Genomic DNA, 22,277 nt, shown 5'->3' on the forward strand with positions numbered 1-22,277 from the left:
GTTATGTAAACCGATTAAAAACTTACCACTAATAAAATGAATTTAAAAAAGCAATAAACATACCAATTAAAATTACATGAATTGATGGATCTCGATTTTCGTGAATCCAAGCAGATAAACTGCTTATCAAAGCCTCAGCATGCCCAGTTAAACTGACTGTTTTATCGTTATACTCTGACCAATCCAGCACTAGCCTAAATATTTGTGGATAATTTTGAGCTAGAGAATCTGAAACCTCTTTGGACCTATATATAAATAAGCAAAAAAATATAAGTCAAATATGATAACGTTAACATAACTTTACCAGTTGCTATTAGGAATTTCTCCACCATCTAGGATGATTACAATTTCACCGTTGGGGTGGATCTGCGACCATCGTTGTAAATGTTCTTTAACAGGACTTCGGTAAACATTTATTCCATCAAACGATATGTAAGAAATAGTGGAAGAGTCTTCTGGTTTCGAATTTGTTAAACTGAACTCGATATCTCTTAGATCTATAATGTAGTAACCTTGCGGATTTCGTTTAAATGGCAAAGATGCTTCGCTGTTCTTTTCGTTTTCATAATCTATTGAATATGGTTGGACAACATATACCTTAAATAGCTCCAGTGCCATAAATCGGGAACAATCCAGATCTACAATATAAATGACAAATAAAAATATTAGTGTTTTAATATTTAGAATATTAGTATATCATGAATTATATAATGTTTTGCCTTTTTATTCATTTCATTTTTTTCGACTTTTTGTTTTTTTCCTTTGATATGTGAATTTTAGTATGTTATCTTTAGTACAACTAACCATAGATCTATTCATATCTTCTCCCATTCAATTCTTGTTTATTTACAGATTAATTAAAAAGAAAGCGGATTTTATGCTCCCATTCTTGTATCATATTACGTACATCTCAGAGAAACCTGCAAGAATTTGGAATTGATTCTTCGCTAATTAAAATAATAAGACCATTATCGGTGGGTATACGGCGATTTTAAGATTTTGTGCATGTTGATCGGACAATAACCTGGGTTTACGAAGTTCCCTTGCTTTTGTGTCTATGGGATAGCAAAGATAGCTAGAGCTAATCAGTGGACCAAAAAGAGTTAATCAAGCAAGCTTAAAATTGTTGAAAAGAACGTCTAAGAAATATTGATACCTTCAAGTAATTTTTTTTACCACCGCTGAACATAAAGTTGCAAAAAAGAAGCAATTTATCATATCACTTCCCAAAGGTGGTGATTGCTGAAAACATATGTCGGAAGTAAAGGTAAAGGAAGGTGTAAAAGCATTTCAAGCTTACGTAATAAGTCTAATGTATATATTCCTCATTCTCACTTCGATTACTTCGCGAAAACTTGGGAGACATAAATGAAGAGCAAATTGAATAATTCCACCAATACATAAAGAGATGGAGAAAAGATACCAAGGAAAATGAAGCGTCCCAATCTTCATCCTAGAAATGTACAGCGGCGCCTCTTTGGGGAAAAGAAAGGGGTTTAGTGTATGCTAGTGATCGTACGTTAGATAAAAAATATGTATCGTAAATGGTAAATTATAAAAGTCTATTCTCTTTTATTTTAATATGATAACTGGTTTAACGCTGTCAACCAAATTGTCAAGAAACGTGTCGTTCTATAACAAAAAGCATACCAAAAAAACGTAAAGATTACCTGTACAGACCTGTATTATTCAACCAAATATATCATATATTAATATGTCAAATTTAATTACAATTTAATTATTAATTTTAATTATTAAACAAACCTGTTAAAAGAATAAGATATACATAGTCTGCCGATATTCCATAGTTTTTCCGAGTAGCACGAATAAGAATCCCTTAGTTACGCTATATCTTGAGAACAATTTTACCCATTTCATTAATATTTTTTTTATTTTTCTAATACTCTGTAGAAAGTTCCTATTGAAAGAAAAATTAAGAAACCTAAGAATTTAAGAAAACTTGAAGAGTATTTGATGTTCATGCTTTTGATAGTTTGATAAATATCGTTTAACAGTTACATATCTGAACATCTACAGGTAAAAAAAAATATTTATTAACTTCTTACTGTACTATATTCCCTTTGAAAGTTTATCGAGTTTAGAGCTTTTTTTTATCGCTGTTCACCGCAATATCGCTTTATAAAAAGTTAATTTATTTGTGTTTTTTGTAGTTCGGTTTGTAGTAAGTTTTGATAGATTAGCACGTGATATACATGGTTATACAGATATGTTAAGGCAGTCACTTTTTTATTTTCGTTTGAATTTAATTCTTCAAAATGCCCCCAATTGGACATACTAACTTAGATCGCAGAACTCGCGAAGCTAAAGTTAAAGAAGCTAAAGATATATATGAATGATGCACTGTATTCATTGTGTTAAAAAGGTTTCATTTTAATATTGAACGGACAGTTTGATGGCGAATTACTGGACTGTTTCGGAATTCTTTATCAAGGGGGTAAGTTGGATGGCCTTCAAAGTTCATTTTATGAGAAACCTAAATTACTAAAATTAATGTTACTTCTATTATTATGGACATTCTGTCATAATATAGTATAAGATAAAGAGGTAGATAAACGATGTTGAATTAAAAATAGTCACAAAGAAATTAGATTTTGATAATAATATGATAAACGTTTTAAACCTTTGTATGAACATACTACTTCCATAATTATCTATTAATGTATCAATTAATTTATTTAATTTAGAAATTCCTAATTATTTATATACGTGCTATTATACTCACTTCCTTTATCTACACAAGTTTGACCACTTTCATCATTGATAACCAGGGTAACCGAACCGTGACTAACTTCTGCGGCCTGATCGCCTGTATGCACAACCATAACCTATAACGATTAGCAGGATTTTTATACGAAATAACAAAATATGTACTTTATTACTCGTTTAGCGTCATCATTCGTTATATTACTGTGTTTAATATCCTGATCGGAATAATCATCGACTGGATTAAAGGCAACCATACTTTGAGGAAGGAGATAAAAATGCAATTGTAAATATTTGCATACCAAACTTGCTATGTTACCATTTTTGCCGTAACCTTGAACAAAACAATATATATTAATAAATTCAACGTCTTCACAGACAATCTGTCACACATTATCACAATTAGCCTTCTATTTACTTACCGACTAAAGAAAGATCGTCTTGTGGTATGTTGGCTTCGTATATCCATTTTGCTAGAATCTCGACAGATTCTTCAACTGTTTCAGCGTATGCAAACTTACAGTAGAAGATTATAAGTTTGTTGGAGGACTCATCTTCAGCAATCGATGATAATTTTGTTGACCTTAAATTATTCTCATATTTCAGATATGCAAATATGTATGTTATAATCTTAGTTTATAACATGACATAACATGTGTTAAATGTTATAGTTAATATTGTTCTGTTCACTATATTTGATAGGAACAAATTTTTCTTAACAGTATATCTAAAAATCCGATACTGTTTTAAAAAAAACAGGATTTAACAATAATATAAGTAGTTGATATTAGATACTTGCATGTACTGAAATCGTATTTCCCCTTTAAAAAGGAATTTATTGAGAAAACTTGGTACAATGTATATTAATCAAATTATTGGCTATCAAATCATTTTCTACATTTTCAACTCTTTTCCATTTTTCTGGCAACATGGCGATATCATATGAAAAGAATGATGTGACCTATAAACGTACGTTACGTCGAAACCGTATGCGTACCAAGCCATACTGCATTGATCTAAACAAGTGATATGTCAGGTAAGTACTCTGGGTGCGGTAGAACTTCCCATTCGGGCTTTGATACTGTGTCTTTCCTAATTTGTACAAAGAGTAGTCGAGTGTTATCTTGCGTTCAATTTGTTGAACTGATATTACATTTATTGGTTTAATAATAGATCCACTTTTCATAGCTAGTTACAATATGCCTCAGGGAACTCCTCTTTTTATGCCTGTTAAGCAATATAACCATTATAGCAGTAATAGCATCCATATTCTCCCTTTTACATATTTTCATTCACATCTAAATGGCTAGAAATAGTTGGTTCATTGTCATGCTGTTTGATGTTTTTCAAGTTTGAGCTGGGTTTTCGTCCAATTCATTCTCTTCAAATTTCTTTGGTGCTCCAGACTGTTCTTTATCATTAATATGAAAATCACTACATTTAATTTAAAATTGTTTTAAAAGGCAAAAACTGACTACTGAAATATGGAACACCATCACTAACAACAACAAACAACAAAAGTAATGAGTGTCAAACGACAATTTAATGAATAAAAAACTTTTATTTTAAGTAGAGAAATTATCTTTTTTAAGTAGAAGAATCGGCGAATATAACAGTTGGATTCGGTTGTTTAATATTTGTTTATATTGAGGGTTTGCAGCAATAAATATCGATCATCCAAATGCATGCAAGAACCTAATAACATCATGTAGTAATTAAAATTAATTAAGGTAATTATTAATTTTAAGAGAGATTTATACACTAAGCAAATTCATTCTGGCTCGCTGGTTCTGGCTCCTACTCCTTGAAAAATACCCATAAAGAATGCCCAAAAAATAAAATGATGCCAAAAACCATTACAAAACAACGTTGTATACAGATTGAAGAAATACACAACGGAAGTGTGTTTTTTGAAGCAGATTTAGTAGAAACTGTAAGTATTTCTTTGGGCATAGTGAACAATAATTTATGGTAATTATTCAGAAACCAGGAAAAAAGAAAGTATGTATTATTCTTTATTTATAGCTCAAGAAAACAATACCTAAAACCGGTTATAATTAAGGGTAATTAATATATGAATTGTTTCAATATTTTAGTCTTTCATAGAAAAAGATTTTCAATAAAGGTGCATTCTTTACGAAATCCCTACTATGGACCTCATAAACTATAAAATCGGTCGAAGCTATTTTTTCGTACTGCTAACTCATTAAACATCCTAATTTTTTATTTATATTAAAAAATTAATAATAAAATATGCAGTTATTACCAATCATCATGGTCGTCAATAACAATAAGAAGGACTTGTCCATTCGGATTTCTTTCCAACCACTTTCGTACGTCATCAATAGAAATATCATTTTCGCGGGTTGTTTTCAATATCACTTCATACACTGATACAACAAGCGGTTCCACTAATAAGAGAAATTATAATTAGCATTATACCGAAATATAGCTATAAATATTATACGTACGTATTACAGGAACTAATTCATCGGTATTCACTTTGAATATTCCATTTTCGTAAATGTTTACATCAAAAGGAAATCCGTTTAATATTCGGCCATCGGAACTTTGAATTACATTCAATTTATGTTGAATGCTTTGGATTAAAATGTAAACGGAATATAAATGAGAGCAAACAGTTTCTGTAAATAATCAGAAGTTTTAATATCAAAGTACCACTAAATAATAAGAAAGTTTACTATTTAATTACAAATAACAACAATTTGAACTTAAGCCTACCGACGAGTTACTAACTTAATAAACGTGGTTGCTGGTCTGACTGGGATGATATTCCTTCTCGAATTTTGCACTCTTGCCACGGACCAGATTAGAGATCTTAAGAGTGAGGACACTTTTTACTCAGTAGAAATGTTGCAGTAGTAAAAAACATCGGCTTATCTTAAAACTACAGATGCTAAATTCTCAAGCATTTTCCATTTTATTTTCATAAGTTGTAAAAGATATATTAACTTCAGATCAACTGTATTTCTCAATGCGTTACTAATCTCTAGTAAACTATTTTCTTATAAGCCATTTTTTACTCTGATCTCTCTTACGATTTTTAAAACATTTAGAGATAAAGTTGTCAGTTCCTTAGTATATACAAGTCTGTAGTATAATAAGTAAAGTGAATTTTCGATCTAGGAACTGTTGAGCACCCGGAGGCACAGATAGTACAGGAATGCAAAATCGTTTCTCCTCGAAGAAGTATTTGGCTGTCTTTAAAAAGTGGTTGATAATGTTAAGAGTCCCAAACTGACTGGATGAAGTATCAAAGAAATTGATGATCGTTACAGCGTGTTTTGTGGTTGCAAGTTGGAATAAAATTATTCATATTAGTAAATCATATAAAGTACCAAATATTTATTTTTTAATCTTAGAAGTTAATCCCCTTTCGAAGACAGCTACGCAAACGGCCATATACTTTTATTATTGGATCAATTATTTGATAGTTGCATCTCCACTAAAGCAATAGCTACTGAATGCAAAAAACCTTTTGAATTTTTGGTCCAAAGCGATTCGGGGCTTAAATAGTGCTTAAATTTTATTCCCTAAGTAATAACACATTTTTTAAAGTGCTATCAATTAAAAATTTAATAACTACCTTTAGGGGGTTCATTTTGTTGAAAAAAAAAATATGCGTAATTATCCTAATAAATATATTGGCTTAAGGCTACTCATCCAGGATAGTTTGGATTTGAGTTTTCTCTCTATTACTCTATGTTTATAGTTCCCAATATATTTTGTCACTTCAATAGATTCTAAAAGATATTTGGGGAACATTTTTTATGTGTCAGGCCAGGGACTTTTCAATTGACCTGTTATATACTTGTACGAAAATGAACATCATCTTTAAATTCGACTAGATTTCAAGTAGTTTCTTCGATCTGGCTCTTGTCCTATAATTGTATTTTTTGATCTTCAAAACAAATAATTTGAATCTTTGGCAGACAGTAAAAAGTAATAGTTCACATATGGTAACACAACCATATTGGTAGTGAACATTTGAGATAAAATCTTTATATCCCATCGATATGTTTTGAAGTAACATGGTATTACCGTCCTCTACATATTTTTTGTCTTTTTGGCATGAATTTATTTTTATGAATTAAATACACTTGCTGATGGATCATCCTCATGTATATTTTCAACATTTGGAATAGTTGGGGGAAGAGAAAACATTATTTTAAAAAGTTTTAGTTAAAAATTCAAAAATGCGCTTTTGTTAATGAGATAGTGTAGGCGAATATTATTAATCACCTATTCTATAATATTAAAACTTGACACAGATGGCACTAAACTTAGTCAAAATATTTCCAATCTGCTTACCTTCTGGACCAGAACAAGGAGGCTGACTCTTTGTAGGATCATTAACAAATACATCAATATTTCCTACTTGGGTCGGGAAACCGATACGTCTGGTTTCCGTATGTATAACAATAATCTTAAATACGTAAAGCATAAATTACATATCCGATATAAATAAAAATAATATTTACTTGTTTTGCATCTGCGGGCGTTAGTCGATCTTCTTCTTCCACGTTCACCCAGAAAGTGCCTTTAGGATTTAAAGCGATAATTCTTTTAATTATACTATATTCTTGAACATATTGTCCAACGATTCCAGCGAGATGAGCATTATGACCCAATCCTAGAAAATTGATAATAAAATATTTTTTGAAATATACTCATTTGATATTGTGAAATAAACCTATTAAAGTAACTTTTTCTGGATTAATATGTGATTTCTTAAACCATTGTGATACAGCAAATCCAATAGCTTTTAGATAATTTGTACTAGTACTATTATAATATAGTTGGTAACTAGAGAGATCAATAGTGATTACAAGGCTGGATGGTAATTTCACTAACTCTTTTTGAAGATCAGGTATCCTAAAATTAACAAAATATAACGTTAAAACACATTAAGAGTATTGACATTGAAAACTTTTATATACATTTTTATCAATATAAATATACAAGACTCCCTGTTCTTCCTGCAGACAAATATGTCAATAAGAAATTCTATTTGGGTGTTATACCCCATTTATATATAATTATTTGTTACAGAAGTTTGGAATTAATTTCCGATTTCATTTGGTTCTTTAATCATAATAATGGGCCATCGCAGCATTACATTATTAGTTTCTGTAAAATTGCAGAAACAAACGACAGGCTTTTATTTATTTCCTACGCTCAAAAGATCATTTAGAAAATACCGTATTATTAATGTTTCATCACTCGTTAGACCAGGTGCAAAATGGGACGCAGTTTGGTGAGGTGACGCAGTAATGGTCACGGCGAGTGTACGCGCGATAAAACTGGTATACGCCGAAACCGTGCAAATACGATTGCAATTTTCGCTTCGCAGTAAATCTGTACACAGTCTAATAACGAATCAAGTGGAATTTACTTTTGAATCTGATACGGTAGACGAATTCCAATCTGAAATGGTAATGTTTATCTCCCGGATGACTAGCAAAAGGTAACTAAGTTGTATCTAAAAACAAGAAAGACTCACGGAGAATTTACTTTAACTAAATTAAATTAATTAATTAATAATTAAATAATATTTAATTAATGTAATTATAAATAACGCCTTAATTTAATTAATTAATTAAATAATTTAATTCTCACATAACCTACATGACTTGTATCGTACAAAACTTGGCGAATCTACACATCTTCGATTAATTCTTCTTCCATTTTTAAACACTCACCGTGATCTTAGGCGAAGAACTGCGACAAGAACACTGCGTTTCGCAGGATCACGTTAGCCAAAACGAAACGCTGCGAAGCAATAATGCGCGGTAGCTATCGTTCTTAAAACTAAACCGACAAAATATCATCGTGACGCACGCTGACCTAACTGCGACGGTTCCTCAATAAGTGCACATGTCACGTGCACCCCTAAATATAATGCCTCCTCATCACTACATTTACAAATAATATAAAAGAATTAAACTTTGTAATATAGTACTAACAAATCTCTGAAGTTCAATATACGTACCAGTCCAAATCCAAATATTCCTTATCTGTTAGAATAACAAATATGTTATCAATAAATGTCTGGGATCCGAATGAGTCAGATTGTGCAGTGATCGAAATTACTTCGCCATTAACAGTGACGTAAATATCATCGGGTTTAAAATTCGTAGGTAATGTTTTATAAATATTGGCGGAAGGTAATACTGCTACATAAATTCCTTAAATTTGAATATATATAGTAATTTAGAATTAACATGCTACCCAGTCAATGAGCTGCGAACCTTTATCGTCAACTTTAACATATAATTTATATGGACCTCTAGTATCAACATCGATGTTGAAGGGGAATCCTTCCAAGGGTTCATCGTTGGTATTGGTGATAGGAAGTTTAATTTCTTTTATTGATTTTATAATCAGATCCACAATTTTATCAATGCAATGTTCACCTAAGAGTTTACATAAATACTTTTTAGTATGTCAAATTAATTTTAAAATATAATTTACGTACGTTTATATCCTTTACAGTCTGATTTTCCAACAAAATGTATAAATACGTCAACAGTACCCGAAGCCACAGGTAGTGTAAATAGTTCTGATTCTATATGTATCGCCAATACCTAAAATTGGCGTGAAATTAAAAATAGCACAGTTTTCGAAACGATTTCAGTACCTGAGATGCATCTGAAGGGCTAAGATAATGCTTTTTGGGGAAATAATTAGTTTCTCCTTCAGGATTAAAAGCCACAATTTTATGAATTGGTTGTTGGAGATTTTGTTTAATAATTTTACCGACCAGTGATGCCACTTGAGCATTTTCATCCCTTCCTATAATATAAAAATAAATATGATGAAATTGCATTGGTTTATATGGTAAAGCATAACAAAATATGTTTTTTAGGTAAGTTGTGTGTGCTTCATAAAAAATATATATAATAAAAAAGGATATTATATTGAAGCAAAGAAAACCTAAAGCAAAATTAACTGACGATATGGGCTGTAATCTAAAGCCATATCTTTTTAATAATTTATTGGCGGATTTTTTTAATTCAAAGCTTGAGGAAGAGAAAATCCAAGAACATTCTATGAGCATACAATATTACTTTTATATTATTTAACATGTGTGTCAAAATTCAACTCATCAAACTTTCAAATTCATCATTCATCATTCATCATTCATCATCAAAACTTCATCAAAAAAAAAAAATATATATATATATATTTTATATATATATATATATATATATATATATATATATATACAACTCACTGTTGGCAGTACGAGCGAATATCTCAAATAAAATAGGTACCTTATTAACCAGAACAATATTGTTTTTTTAATGAATATCTGGAATCGTATCACGCCAATTACGCCAAAAAGTTTCTGTTGGTCATTAATAAAATTAAAATTGACTTGTAATATTGAAATGGAATGCAGTTAATAAATTATTACTACTTTAACAACACTTATATTTATACATACCAAAGATAGTCACTCTACGAACTGGTATTCTCGATTCAATAAGCCATTTTGCTAAGGCGTTACTAACCAGCACAATATAATCGTTGGTATAAGAAGATGGATAATAGTAATCTGACCAGTTTATTGCCACAAGGTAAATCGACGATGACGCAAGTTCCTCGATAAACAATTTAGTCCTAAAAACAGAACACTGATCTTTAGTTATAATCTCATTAATTTTTTTAAGTCTAATTAATATTGGTATTAAATTGAATTTATAATTGTTAATATATACGGATAATAAACAGGGATACTTACTGATCATTTTGTGAATGTATTTTATTGGTTATTAATATATATAACCCTCCTTCAGGGTTGTTATCCAGCCACTGATTTATTTCATGTGAATTAGGGCCGCTGATAAGAGAATATTTACCACTAGAGTCATCAACTAATATATTTGATACATTGAAACGGAAGGGTGCATCGGGTAAAACATATTCTAGAAAAAATAATTTCTTATTTTATATGTGTATATAAGGCAATATACAGTCTTGCGATAAATACTAGATTTAATTGTTGAATGTAAAAAATACTGTAATAAAGTTCCGTTACCAAAACCTGGAGGGGAAAGGAAATATCTACTTCCAATAGTAAATAAATCAGAAGATGTGTAAACTAAACAATTTGTTTGACATAAAAAATGAAACCAACCAATTTCAATAAAAAATGGAATATTCATATAAGTTGAAATTAACAGGCCAATTGAAAAGTCCCCGGTCTGATTCATAGATGGCGCTACTAGAATTAAATCCATTTTGTTGTCTAGTTAGCCCTAACCCTCAGAAGATGCGTGTATAAATCTTACAGCTGTCGGATCATTAGTTTGTGAATTATAACATTTTGAGTGAAGCAACTTTTGTTATTATGAAAGCATTTTAAAAATCCACAAAATGATTTTGAATGACCGTAAAAATTGAATGAATTCAGTCATATCATTCACGAATATTTGGGTATGAGAAAGTTTTGTGTAAAGTAGTTGCCGCGCGAGCTCACTTTTGACCAAAAACAACGAGTTGATGATTCGGAGCAGTGTTTGAAGATGATCAAGCGTAATAAACCCGAGTTTTTACATCGATATGTGACAATAGATGAAACATGGCTCCATCATTTCGCTCCGAAGTTCAGTCGATAGTCATCCAAGTGGACTGCACACGATCAACCAGCTAAAAAGCGTGGGAAAATGTAACAGTCGGCTGGCAAGGTTATGGCGTCTGTATTTTGGAATGCGCATGGAATAATTTTCATTGACTGCTTTGAAAAAGGAATGAGTACTAACAGTGACTACTATACATAGCGTTATTGGGCCGTTTGAAGGACGAAATCGCCGAAAAACGGCCGCATTTCAAGAAAAAGAAAGTGCTGCTTCACCAAGACAATGCACCGTGTCAAAAATCCATGAATTGGGCTTCAAACTGCTTCCTTATCGTATTCTATAGATCTGGCCCCCAGCGACTATTTCCTGTTCTCAGATCTCAAAAGAATGCTCGCTGGGAATAAATTTTCGTCCAAAGAAGAGGTGATCGCCGAAACTGAGGTCTATTTAGAAGCAAAGGACAAATCGTACTACAAAAATGGTATAAAAGTTGGAGGGTCGCTATAATCAGTGTATCACTCTTGAAGGGAATTATGTTGAATAAAAAAAAAAACTAATTTTGCCAAAAAATGTGTTTTAATATGGTAGGCCTTTTCAATTGACCTGTTATTTGTATAAAACCAAGCAAATTATGTCACAAATTTTTTCGGTCACAAATTATGTGGATTAGATCTGAAATATGAAGTATAGCAGGAAAAATGGAAACATTTATTTATTCAAAATACTGGCTATTTGATTCTATAGATCTTGCCAATCAGGCTGCCATCCCAAAAAACTATTTGTTCTTTGAATATAACCATCAACAAATATAATCATTTGCCAACTTTTTCAAAATATTTTTCCCAATAATGCGAAAATTTAATAATCGGGCGTGGCAAGTTTTGTTCAGTTCAAGAATTTTCAATGCTTCCTTGGCCGGTTTTGAATTATGAGGCGGCCCATATCGTTCTGTGAAATTATTTTACCGTGTCTTCGGGTCCATCCCTTTTCGAACCCGCTCAATGCATGGTTCAAATTGATTAGTTGTTAATTTTCGGCAGCGATCGCTATTAACTGTTCCATCGGGTTTCAGCAGGTCATAATACGCCACGCCACTCAGAAAACGATTTGGTTTTGAGGTCGATCGGCCGGCTTCGCCAGGTGATAACAGTAATTTTTTGCTCTTAGGAATTTCAAAATAAATCCACATTTCATTACCCATAACTATTCCATACAGAAATCACCTTCGATCATATCTTTGAAGCATCATTTTACAGATAATTTTTCGATTTTCCATTTACCATGGCATTTTCCATTGGTCTCTAATCATTTCCTGGACCACACTTAACACTTCTGCCAATTATTTTTGCGTTTGGGTTGGACCTTCATCCCATAACTCTTGCACTGTAAGTTTCTACCAGCAAACGTCGACTTTCAGCGGATTCCTTCTCACAGAAATTATGGGTATAAATCTACAACAGTAGTACTTTCGCAGAATACGACATGTATATCTTTAAGGCTTGATGTCAGTAGAATACAATGACACATAATCATAACATTACATACTTAAGCTGTTAGAAAAACCTACATTGACTTTCCAGTATACCTGGTAAGTTTAGAGGAGGTTTTATTCATAATATATAAAGTCATCTTTGAAAGATTTGGAAATTTGAAATTATTGGTAACAACACTATGGTTTGTGAGCATTTCTTTGACAATAAAATACACTGCTGAAAACTACTTTCGGGTACAATTACTTCAACAATACAACGAACTTATATATGCAACCAATTCAATAAGATATTCTTTTAACTAAAGATATTTTCACTACGGACATCATAGATTACAGATATGAAATAAAGTGAAAATTAAAAGGATTAATTTAAGATTTTAAAACATGTTAGAATAAATTAAGTTGACAATTATTAGAATACATACCCCAAATATATTAGAAACTAATAAAATCAATAAGTAAATGTTGACTTACCAATGAAGAAGTCGTTTATAGAGCTCACGTAATATCCATTTGAGAATGAGTCAGCTTCAAATGGAAAACCTGATACTACCTTTCCATCTGATGTTGTGTAATGTGGATTTTCATTTTGGAATAATTGAGTAAAATATTTGAAAGCTACGTTATCCAGACAGTCGATTTCTACTTGCCTCTCTTCTATATAATCTACAAATAAACAAAGACGTCAACTAGAATTTACTTATCTAATAATCCAATTAAAATACCATTGTTGAAGCTATCAAGTTCTCCACCACAATAAAAGCGGCCATGGTCAATCTTTATATTGATGATGCTAGGTATCTCATCGTAGTTGTAGTTATATGTATCAATAACTAAAACCTAAAATAAAACAACAGAAAATATATCTTCTAAGAATCCTACCTAAAAAATTTGGTCTAGCGTTAGATTTTGATTTAAAAAAATAATGGGTTTAATTGGCTGCTTAGACAAAAAAAAGCATAGAGAAAAAAATAGAATAAATGTAAAATATTAAAACAATATAAATAATGTATAGTGCAACTAATATTCAAATAGATTATCTGTAGAAATAAATATGATTTTTAATAACATTAACTGACAGTATATTATTAACAGATAATTTTTTCGGGTTAAAAAACCTAAAAAAGAACTAAATTAAGGATTTCGGGATGATATTGATATGATATTTAGAAAAAAAAATTGCTCTATAGTTGTTATGTAAAATAAGTCTCAAGATTTCATTGAAATTTAATGAGTATTAATTACCAATGGGTAAATGAATCTACCGTTCTAGCACTAAATTAACCCAACTGTATATTCTCATATTTTAATTATATTGTCTTTTAGATACAAAAAAATTTATATTTAAAATATTTACCTGTTTGGCTAATGGGCTTGCCAGTAGGCCTTGAGTGTATAGTTCTTCTGATGGATTAAGTGCTATTAACTGATGTAATAAGGAATTGTGCTCTTGATATATTCTTTTGCCTACCAAAGCAGCTACATATGCATTTATTCCAGCCCCTAAAAAAAATTACAATTATGGAACATATATAAAATGGAATATCACAATATTCCCAAGAAGCCCAAAATTTATATAAAAATATACATCACCTATAATTACAGTGTGTGGTGCTGCTGACGTTGAAATACATTTGCTTATAATATCGCTCAATTCTGGAACATACGCCTTGGTAAGGTCACCACTCGTAAATGCATATTTTGACCAATCAATTATATATATTTTTACGAGAGGATATATTTTCTCTAATCCTTGGTAAAGGTCTTTCAACCTGAAAATTATTTGTGCTAAATACTGTAAAATGTAAATACAGCTTTTGATATGTCATTAATATATTAACGCGTAGAAAAGTATCCAGACTAAATTAAAGAAAATTAATTAAAATAAGTTAATTAAAAAAGATAAAAAAAGTAGTAAAGTTATATCAAATGTTCCCAAAGTTATTATTAATGTTGATAGTTAAAAGAAACAAAAACCTTCAAGCAATGAGTTTGGTTGTTTTTTCTCAGTTCGTATGACATCAATTTATCTTGATTGTGAATTATTGTCATGAATTTCAATAATACGAAAACCGCTTTCCACCTAACCCCAAATGATTTTAGATCAGATACTTATGCGGTTACTTGGATTTGAGATATTGGCTTCCGGAAAAGCGATCATATATAAGCAAATATCTGTCACGACTGAGTGATCAAGTGGTAACCGGATTTTTCATGGTATGTTGAATCATATAAAGATCAGGAGAATCGTATGCAGATAGGATTAGTTTTATAACCTTTTATAATAGTCTTTAGGAGTGGTTAAAACAACAATTTTATACTAACTAGTTTCTCCTATGTACAATTTCCCTACTTGCCACGGAGCCCTAAAGAATAAACAGAACTATACCGAAAAACTTGAAGAACTCCTTCCTGACAAAATCACGTTGTAAAGAAGAATCCGACTTAAAATCCACTACCACCCTCCTAAAGGAATATAGTTTTGAACAGAAAATGATAAAAGTCCTAACTCTGTGGGATTCATTACCACCCAGGTTATTCAATAACTCAAAGACCAGTAAACCTGTCATTTATATTTACATAACAGTCAGCAATATCGAAGACCCAACTTATGACGTACTTAAGTAAAAACTAAACTCCTAAAACAGGTAGAAATAATATGTCCTTTTATCAAAGCCGTCCTAACCAGATATATTGCAGAACTTTTGAGAATGGAGTTTAAATGCTCACGTACTATAAAAAAAAGAACGAGAAGACCAACAAACCAACAAAATTTCTTTACAAGTTTTCCCATTTCTTTAAGAAATAACAGACAGCATTTTCCCGCTTGATTTTTCTCGTTCGACTTGGATTTTCCTCGTTGAGCTTTCAATTACTTATCTTGGATTTTTTTTAGATCATGACTCATATTTTCCTATATATTTTGTCGATTAAAACCTCTTCTTCCTCTACTCCTACCAGTGTTGATGTAAAGCACAAAATGAAAACCTCCAGCTAATATTGTTTATTAAACATAAAATTTGACCGTTAAACACTAACCTGATAAATTGCGTTATTACGGTATCTTTATTGATGTATTGGGTATACATAACCATACGAATATCTTAAAAAACTAAAAAATACATTGGTTTTGTGCAGTTTCCTAAACCTAAAAACTCCAAGGCTAACTATTTCTCTATCGTAGCAGTATCATTATATTTGGTAACGGATCGTCAGAATGAATTATCTATCTGTCTATAATGGCTCTGAGATCAAAAACATTCAATAGAAACATTTGCTTGCTTTGAGGACAAAAAAAGCATTTATTATGCTTAATGCTTAACGAATGTTCGTTTGGAAACATGCGAATATGTGTACTTACCATTTTTCATTGATTTCTCTGTTGGTTATGATAATAACAATTTTTCCAGATGGGTTATTAAGCAACCAGTCACTTTCGCTCAAATTTTCCATTGACACGGAGATCTGCTTTTCAGGTTCGAATGTATCAGATATGGAAATGTCAGATGTGTCAACATCAAAAATAAGTTTGCTTGAACCTAAAACTTTACATTAGATTTCCAACAATATCAAAATATTTTCTTACCATGCTCAGGAATTTTTAAGTGATAATCCCCAGTTTCAGTCATCTTTATATTAAATGGGAATCCTATTAATTGTCCTTTAGTAGGGTTTATTGGATAAACGGGACCATGTTTGAGTATATAATAAAGAATATCCAATACGGATGTATGCGAGCAACTATCCAAAGCTATAAATATAACATGCAGTTTCTTAATGTTAGTTTTGTAAATGAAACAAATGTCATACCATTACGGTCAGACAATTCGTCACACCAAGGTTGTCCTTCTGTAGGTTTATTGACAAATACATCTATAGTTCCTAATGAATCAGGATAACCAATTACACTGTCTGTGTGGATTACAAGGACCTATGAATTTGTATTATTTGTATTAGTATAAGTATTGACATGGAATAGGAAACTAAATCTGTTTAATTTAACATACACATGTAATGTATATAACCAAACTTGTTTGTAATTATTGTGATGGGTTCGAATATACTGCAATTACAAATATTAAATATATATGTTACTATAAAAATCAATTTTCATTACAATATTACAGAAATACCATCAATCAATCCATCCTGTGCATACCATTAATTACTATTAATTTTCGTAGAAACATTGATTAGAAATAACTATCTCTATTCTAATTTATAGCTATTATCATATTATATAATCAGGTGCGAAATATATTCTATTTTACATGTTGTTCGATTGAAGAACACCACCTAACTCATGTATATATAATTCAGATTTTCAAAAAATTTTTTTAATTCAAATTTTTCTTAATCCTACCAAATAAATTAAATTCAATTTACAACTGATTAAAATGAATCAGCTCTTTTTCGATATACTATACTTTAAAGATTTTCAAAATTAACAAAATCAAAAAAATAATTTTTCTCAATTTATTTTATAACTTTGGAGGAAGATTAAAATCTTAAGAAGATTAAGTCAGTAAATGTATTAATTTCCTTCGCATAATTTTAATTTTCTTTCTTTCTCCATAGTTTTGCAATATATAATTATAACTTCTCCACGAACAGTTAACGATGTTACAAGTTATTCTTGTGCTTGACGTAGATTGAACTCGCCTAAAATAGTTTTCACCTGTTGGAATCGACAGAGTTTGTTCTAATAAGTTTGAACAGGTAAGCGATAGCTTTCAACGATACTTTTCTTTTTTTATTAAAGTATTACCTTTTACGTTTCCTTACTAAATAGGATTAAACAGCAGGAATTAGTTTTTATAAAGTTAACATTTTTATATAATTAAATAATATATATATATATATATATATATATATATATATATATATATATATATATATATATATATATATATAAATCGTTGTTCATTAGTTTCGCTAAAATTCGAGACCGATTTGGATAATTTTGGTCTTGAATTATTTGTGAAAGCCCAGGGAAGTTTTAAAAGGTAAATACATATGAAAATGCTCGAAATTAAATAAAAGCAATAATTTTGTTTTTCTTTGATGTCGATATTTTAGCGCTAAGTGCGCGAGAGATTTTCTCACTTTGATTAATTACAATTTACGATGCCGAGGAGAAGACGACCTGACCTAGGTCGTTGCAGTTAATCAAATGTGCGAAGAACTACCTCACGTGCTAACCACACTGATGACCAGAGAGAGACAGATCAAGAGAGTAGTCGTATTGCTATGTCATAATTGCGTTCTTTACAGAGTGACAATGAAGTAGATAGGCTTAGAATTCAACGAGTTCGTGGACATTAAAAAAAAACAACAGCGAGCACGACATAACGAAATTGAGTGATTCAGTAGACACAGTGCTCCTGTGATCCTGCTACGAGCTGTATTCCATTATGATGCGGCAATAGATTATTGTGCCGACAAATCGGTAATAATTGGGGAAATGACAATGATTTGTAAATATTGCAAGGCGATAAAATACAGTGGTGAATTTACTGGATTATGTTGTGTTGGAGACAAAGTAAAATTGCCACAATTGAACCACCACCAGATTTTCATGCATTTCAATTCATGCTCACTTTCCCACAGTTGAACCAAAATTGCATGCAGTACATGATACGTGGACCTTGCGGAGTTTTCAACTACAATTCACAATGTATGGTTGATGGCAAGTGTTCCAAGCGATGTCCAAGAGACCTTATTGCTGAAACCATAACGGGAAATGATGGATACCCATTGTATCGTCGGCGATCAGTTGGGGATAATGAGCCATCGATAGTTGTGAAGATAAGAGGACAAAATGTTGATCTAGACAATCGTTGGATAGTGCCATACTCGCCAATATTATCCAAAGCTTTTGAGACTCATATCAATGTGGAATATTGTAACTCTGTGAAGTCGATAAAGTACCTATGTAAATATGTTAACAAAGATAGCGATATGGCCGCCTTCGCTGTAACCAATGCAAAAGACAAAATATCACAGTACCAGAGGGTTCGCTATATAAATAGCAACTAAGCGATTTGGCGTATCTTTTCATTTGCGATGCATGAAAGACACTCTACAGTAGTCCATTTGGCAATACATTTAGAAAATGGTCAGGAGTCAGGAATCTCAATACGACCATTCAGAATTTTCTTCCGGGACAGTTGATTTCCTTCAAATCAGTCGACATATAAAGAGAAAATACAAAGGATGTGTTGATTCGGCATATAGCGATGATTCCAACTAATTGACCATTCGATTTTAAACGTTTACAATTTCCAATACCTCTGGCCTTTGCCGAGGCTATAAATAAATCTCAAGGCCAGTCGTTGGAAGTTTGTGGAATCAACGTGGAGTTTCCCTGTTTCGCGCATGGACATACGTCGCGTGTTCGTACGTCGGAAAGCCGCCATCTTTGTTTATTTACGCACCGCAAAACAAAAAAAAAAATATAGTTTATCAGGAAACTTTAAATTGATTAACAAACTGTATCATAACTCTATGTCTCTGTGGATATCTAATTGAAACTTTATAAGTAGCCAGTATTTCAGGAAAACTCTTTTAAGTATGAAACATCATGTGTAATTGATCGAAAATAATAAAAATTAATTCATACCGAGCATTTTTTTTATATGAGATTGATTAGATTTAAATCATGATAGATCCATATTTACTAAACCTAACACTTACTTGTTGTGCATCAGTTAAACTTAGTTTTTCGGCTTTAGATATCTTAGGGTGGGCAAAAACGAGACCATCTGGATCCAAGGCAATAATCTTATACACCGGTTTACCCCTTAATTTTTTCAGGACTTTTCCAACAAAACCGATAGAATGCGCACTGAGAGAAAAGCCTATAAATAATGTAAATAGTGCCATAACAGAAATAATCTGAGTGTTGCTGTATGATGTAATTAAATGTTTACCTATTAATGTCACCTTGTCAGCCGGAATATCTAAGCTATGTATCCATTTAGCTACAGATTCGCCAACTAATTTGGCGTAAGAAACGGTAAATATATATGAGCTGTATGTATACATTGACCAATCGATTATTATAACATAATGTAGTGGGAAATTAGCTTTAATTAATTCGATGAGTTGTGGAGACCTAAAAGTGACACATAGGAAATTTTATTAAATTATATTTCTTACTCTATTAAACTTTATTATCAGACGAAGTATCGCAAATATCGCGTATAAACAAAATTACACTTCATTATATTTATTTATCAGTGTTTACAATTGTACGTGCTATATATTCTTAGAAGAAAATATGGTGCATATAATTCGTTATCTGACGCAAAATATGGACAAAAAATAAAAACAGCAATGGTTCATCAAATATGTCGGATTATTTGCCCTATAAAATGTTTTGTAAAAAAATTTACTTCACTGCTCCAATAAGTGATGAATAATCATAGAATCATGGAAATATGACCATGCACAGTGATCTACGAATTTTAAAAAAGGATAATCTTAGTTCTCAAGAATATTTTAAATTGTTGGAGGCTGACTTATGAAGAGTAATTGGCACCCATGAGTATTTAAACAAAGTGATATTTGTGGCAGATAATACCTGGTGCTGTATTTAAAAAAGGAAGTGATTTCTTCATTTTATTAACTGGACTTTGACGCAAAATTGGTGAAATGAGCACCGAAGACGGTGAACGCAGCGGACGCCCAAAAGAGTTTATTACCGACGAAATCATTTTAAAAAGTCCACAAAATTATTTTGAATGACCGTAAATTGAAATTTAATGAAATAACAGACACTCTAAAGATATCAACTGAACGTATACATCATATCATTTATGAATATTTAGGTATGAGAAAGCTCTGTGTAGTGGGTGCCGCCCGAGCTCACTTTTGACTATAAACAACGACGAGTTGATGATTCGGGGCAGTGTTTGAAGATGATCAAGCGTAATAAACCCAATTTTTTGCGTCGATATATGGCAATGGATGAAACGTGGCTCCATCATTTCACTCCGAAGTTCAATCAACAGTCATCCGAGTGGACTGCACATGATGAACCCGCTCCAAAGCATGGGAAAACGCAACAAGCTGGCAAGTATATGGCGTCAGTATTTTTGGATGCGCATGGAATAACTTTTATTAACTACCTTGAAAAAGGAAGGACCATTAACAGCGACTATCATATAGCTTTATTGAACCATTTGTAGGCCCAAATCGCCGAAAAACATTTGAAGAAAAAGAAAGTGTTGCTTCACCAAGACAATACACCGTGTCACAATTCAGTGAAAACGATGGCAAAATCCATGAATTGGGCTTCGAATTGCTTGCTTATCCATTTCATTATCCAAATCTGGTGACTATTTCCTGTTCTCAGAGCTCAAAGGAATGCTCGCTGGAAAGAAATTTTCGTCGAATGAAAGTGATAGCCGAAACTGAGGCCTATTTTGAAACAAAGGACAAATCGTACTACAAAAATGGTATCGAAAAGTTGGAGGGTCGCTATAATCACTGTACCACCCTTGGAGGGAATTATGCTGAATAAAAAAAATAATTTTACCAAAAAAATGTGTTTTACTATGGTAGGCCGTGGACTTTTCAAGTGACTTGTTACTTACATTTTTAGCAGCTAGTGACAGGTAATGTGCAATAATAATAATTTTCAATTTAATTTTATACTATTAAACTGGCAGTGACTGATAATTTTATTAATAAATACTAAATCGCAGGTTATTCCATTCTTGTCAATGTTTTATATGAACTATATTACATATGGATAACTTTCGGTGCCAAATAATGAAGCTAGGAATATGCCATTTTGAATACTTACCATTTTTCATGCAACAAAATAATAAGGAATTGTCCTTTGGGATTTTCCAGAAGCCATCTTTGAATTACAAATAAACTATGTTCGTTTACTATTTCGTTTCCTTCGTCTGTCACTGATGCTATTAATAACTGTGTTGGGTTATAATCTACAGCAAGACAATAGTCTGGCAATGGCCATTGTTTCTCGCTATATGTTTCCCTTGTCCACAAATGCGGTGGTATCGGTCTACCATAAGAATCTAAAATAGTTACCTTTAGTAAATAGTAAATACATGAAATGGATACAGAAATGTGAATGAATTGAAAATTGAAAGATGCGCAATTGAAGTAGTTTTACAGATATACACATAAAGTTGTGAGTATATATGGAAACACGCAACACCAATGCTCTAACATCTCGAATTGACTCCTTCACAGTGTGTTCAAACCGATGTCTTTTAAATGGTTTGTGAGGAGTAGCTCTTGGCACAAATCCAAGAGCTTACATGCATTTAAAGTCCATATTATGCCAATGCGAATATTCGATAATATTCAAAAAACTTACGAATATCTATAAAAAGAAGACATTTTGTCTTTTTTTTTAAATATATTTTAAAGTCTCCTTTTACCAACTATGGGTTTATAGTTTAAAGTAGACTCCGAAC

The 22,277-nt window shown here is 31.6% G+C and overlaps 1 protein-coding gene across 2 annotated transcripts in view; it reads right to left on the reverse strand.

Moving 5' to 3' along the window:
• Positions 1 to 22,277, reverse strand: part of LOC143193890 (uncharacterized) — a 63,709-nt gene that overhangs the window by 37,085 nt on the left and 4,347 nt on the right. For both annotated transcript variants that reach the window (XM_076400323.1, XM_076400324.1), the window contains exons 3-28: positions 21,635 to 21,872; positions 19,755 to 19,939; positions 19,519 to 19,682; positions 16,633 to 16,753; positions 16,409 to 16,573; positions 16,184 to 16,361; positions 14,416 to 14,594; positions 14,180 to 14,325; positions 13,548 to 13,662; positions 13,297 to 13,488; positions 10,493 to 10,676; positions 10,196 to 10,371; positions 9,386 to 9,540; positions 9,224 to 9,332; positions 8,997 to 9,161; positions 8,738 to 8,933; positions 7,439 to 7,620; positions 7,227 to 7,378; positions 7,057 to 7,171; positions 5,196 to 5,369; positions 4,991 to 5,135; positions 3,147 to 3,307; positions 2,901 to 3,058; positions 2,744 to 2,846; positions 305 to 638; positions 64 to 245 (exon numbers count right to left, since the gene is read on the reverse strand). In XM_076400323.1, coding sequence (XP_076256438.1) covers positions 64 to 245; positions 305 to 638; positions 2,744 to 2,846; positions 2,901 to 3,058; positions 3,147 to 3,307; positions 4,991 to 5,135; positions 5,196 to 5,369; positions 7,057 to 7,171; positions 7,227 to 7,378; positions 7,439 to 7,620; positions 8,738 to 8,933; positions 8,997 to 9,161; positions 9,224 to 9,332; positions 9,386 to 9,540; positions 10,196 to 10,371; positions 10,493 to 10,676; positions 13,297 to 13,488; positions 13,548 to 13,662; positions 14,180 to 14,325; positions 14,416 to 14,594; positions 16,184 to 16,361; positions 16,409 to 16,573; positions 16,633 to 16,753; positions 19,519 to 19,682; positions 19,755 to 19,939; positions 21,635 to 21,872 — 4,374 coding nt within the window. The remainder of the gene's footprint in view (positions 1 to 63; positions 246 to 304; positions 639 to 2,743; positions 2,847 to 2,900; positions 3,059 to 3,146; positions 3,308 to 4,990; positions 5,136 to 5,195; positions 5,370 to 7,056; positions 7,172 to 7,226; positions 7,379 to 7,438; positions 7,621 to 8,737; positions 8,934 to 8,996; positions 9,162 to 9,223; positions 9,333 to 9,385; positions 9,541 to 10,195; positions 10,372 to 10,492; positions 10,677 to 13,296; positions 13,489 to 13,547; positions 13,663 to 14,179; positions 14,326 to 14,415; positions 14,595 to 16,183; positions 16,362 to 16,408; positions 16,574 to 16,632; positions 16,754 to 19,518; positions 19,683 to 19,754; positions 19,940 to 21,634; positions 21,873 to 22,277) is intronic.

This window comes from Rhynchophorus ferrugineus, unplaced genomic scaffold (genome assembly GCF_030347505.1).
Source record: "Rhynchophorus ferrugineus isolate W39M unplaced genomic scaffold, kcgeb_rfMv2 rfM3, whole genome shotgun sequence".
Lineage (NCBI taxonomy): Eukaryota > Metazoa > Arthropoda > Insecta > Coleoptera > Curculionidae > Rhynchophorus > Rhynchophorus ferrugineus.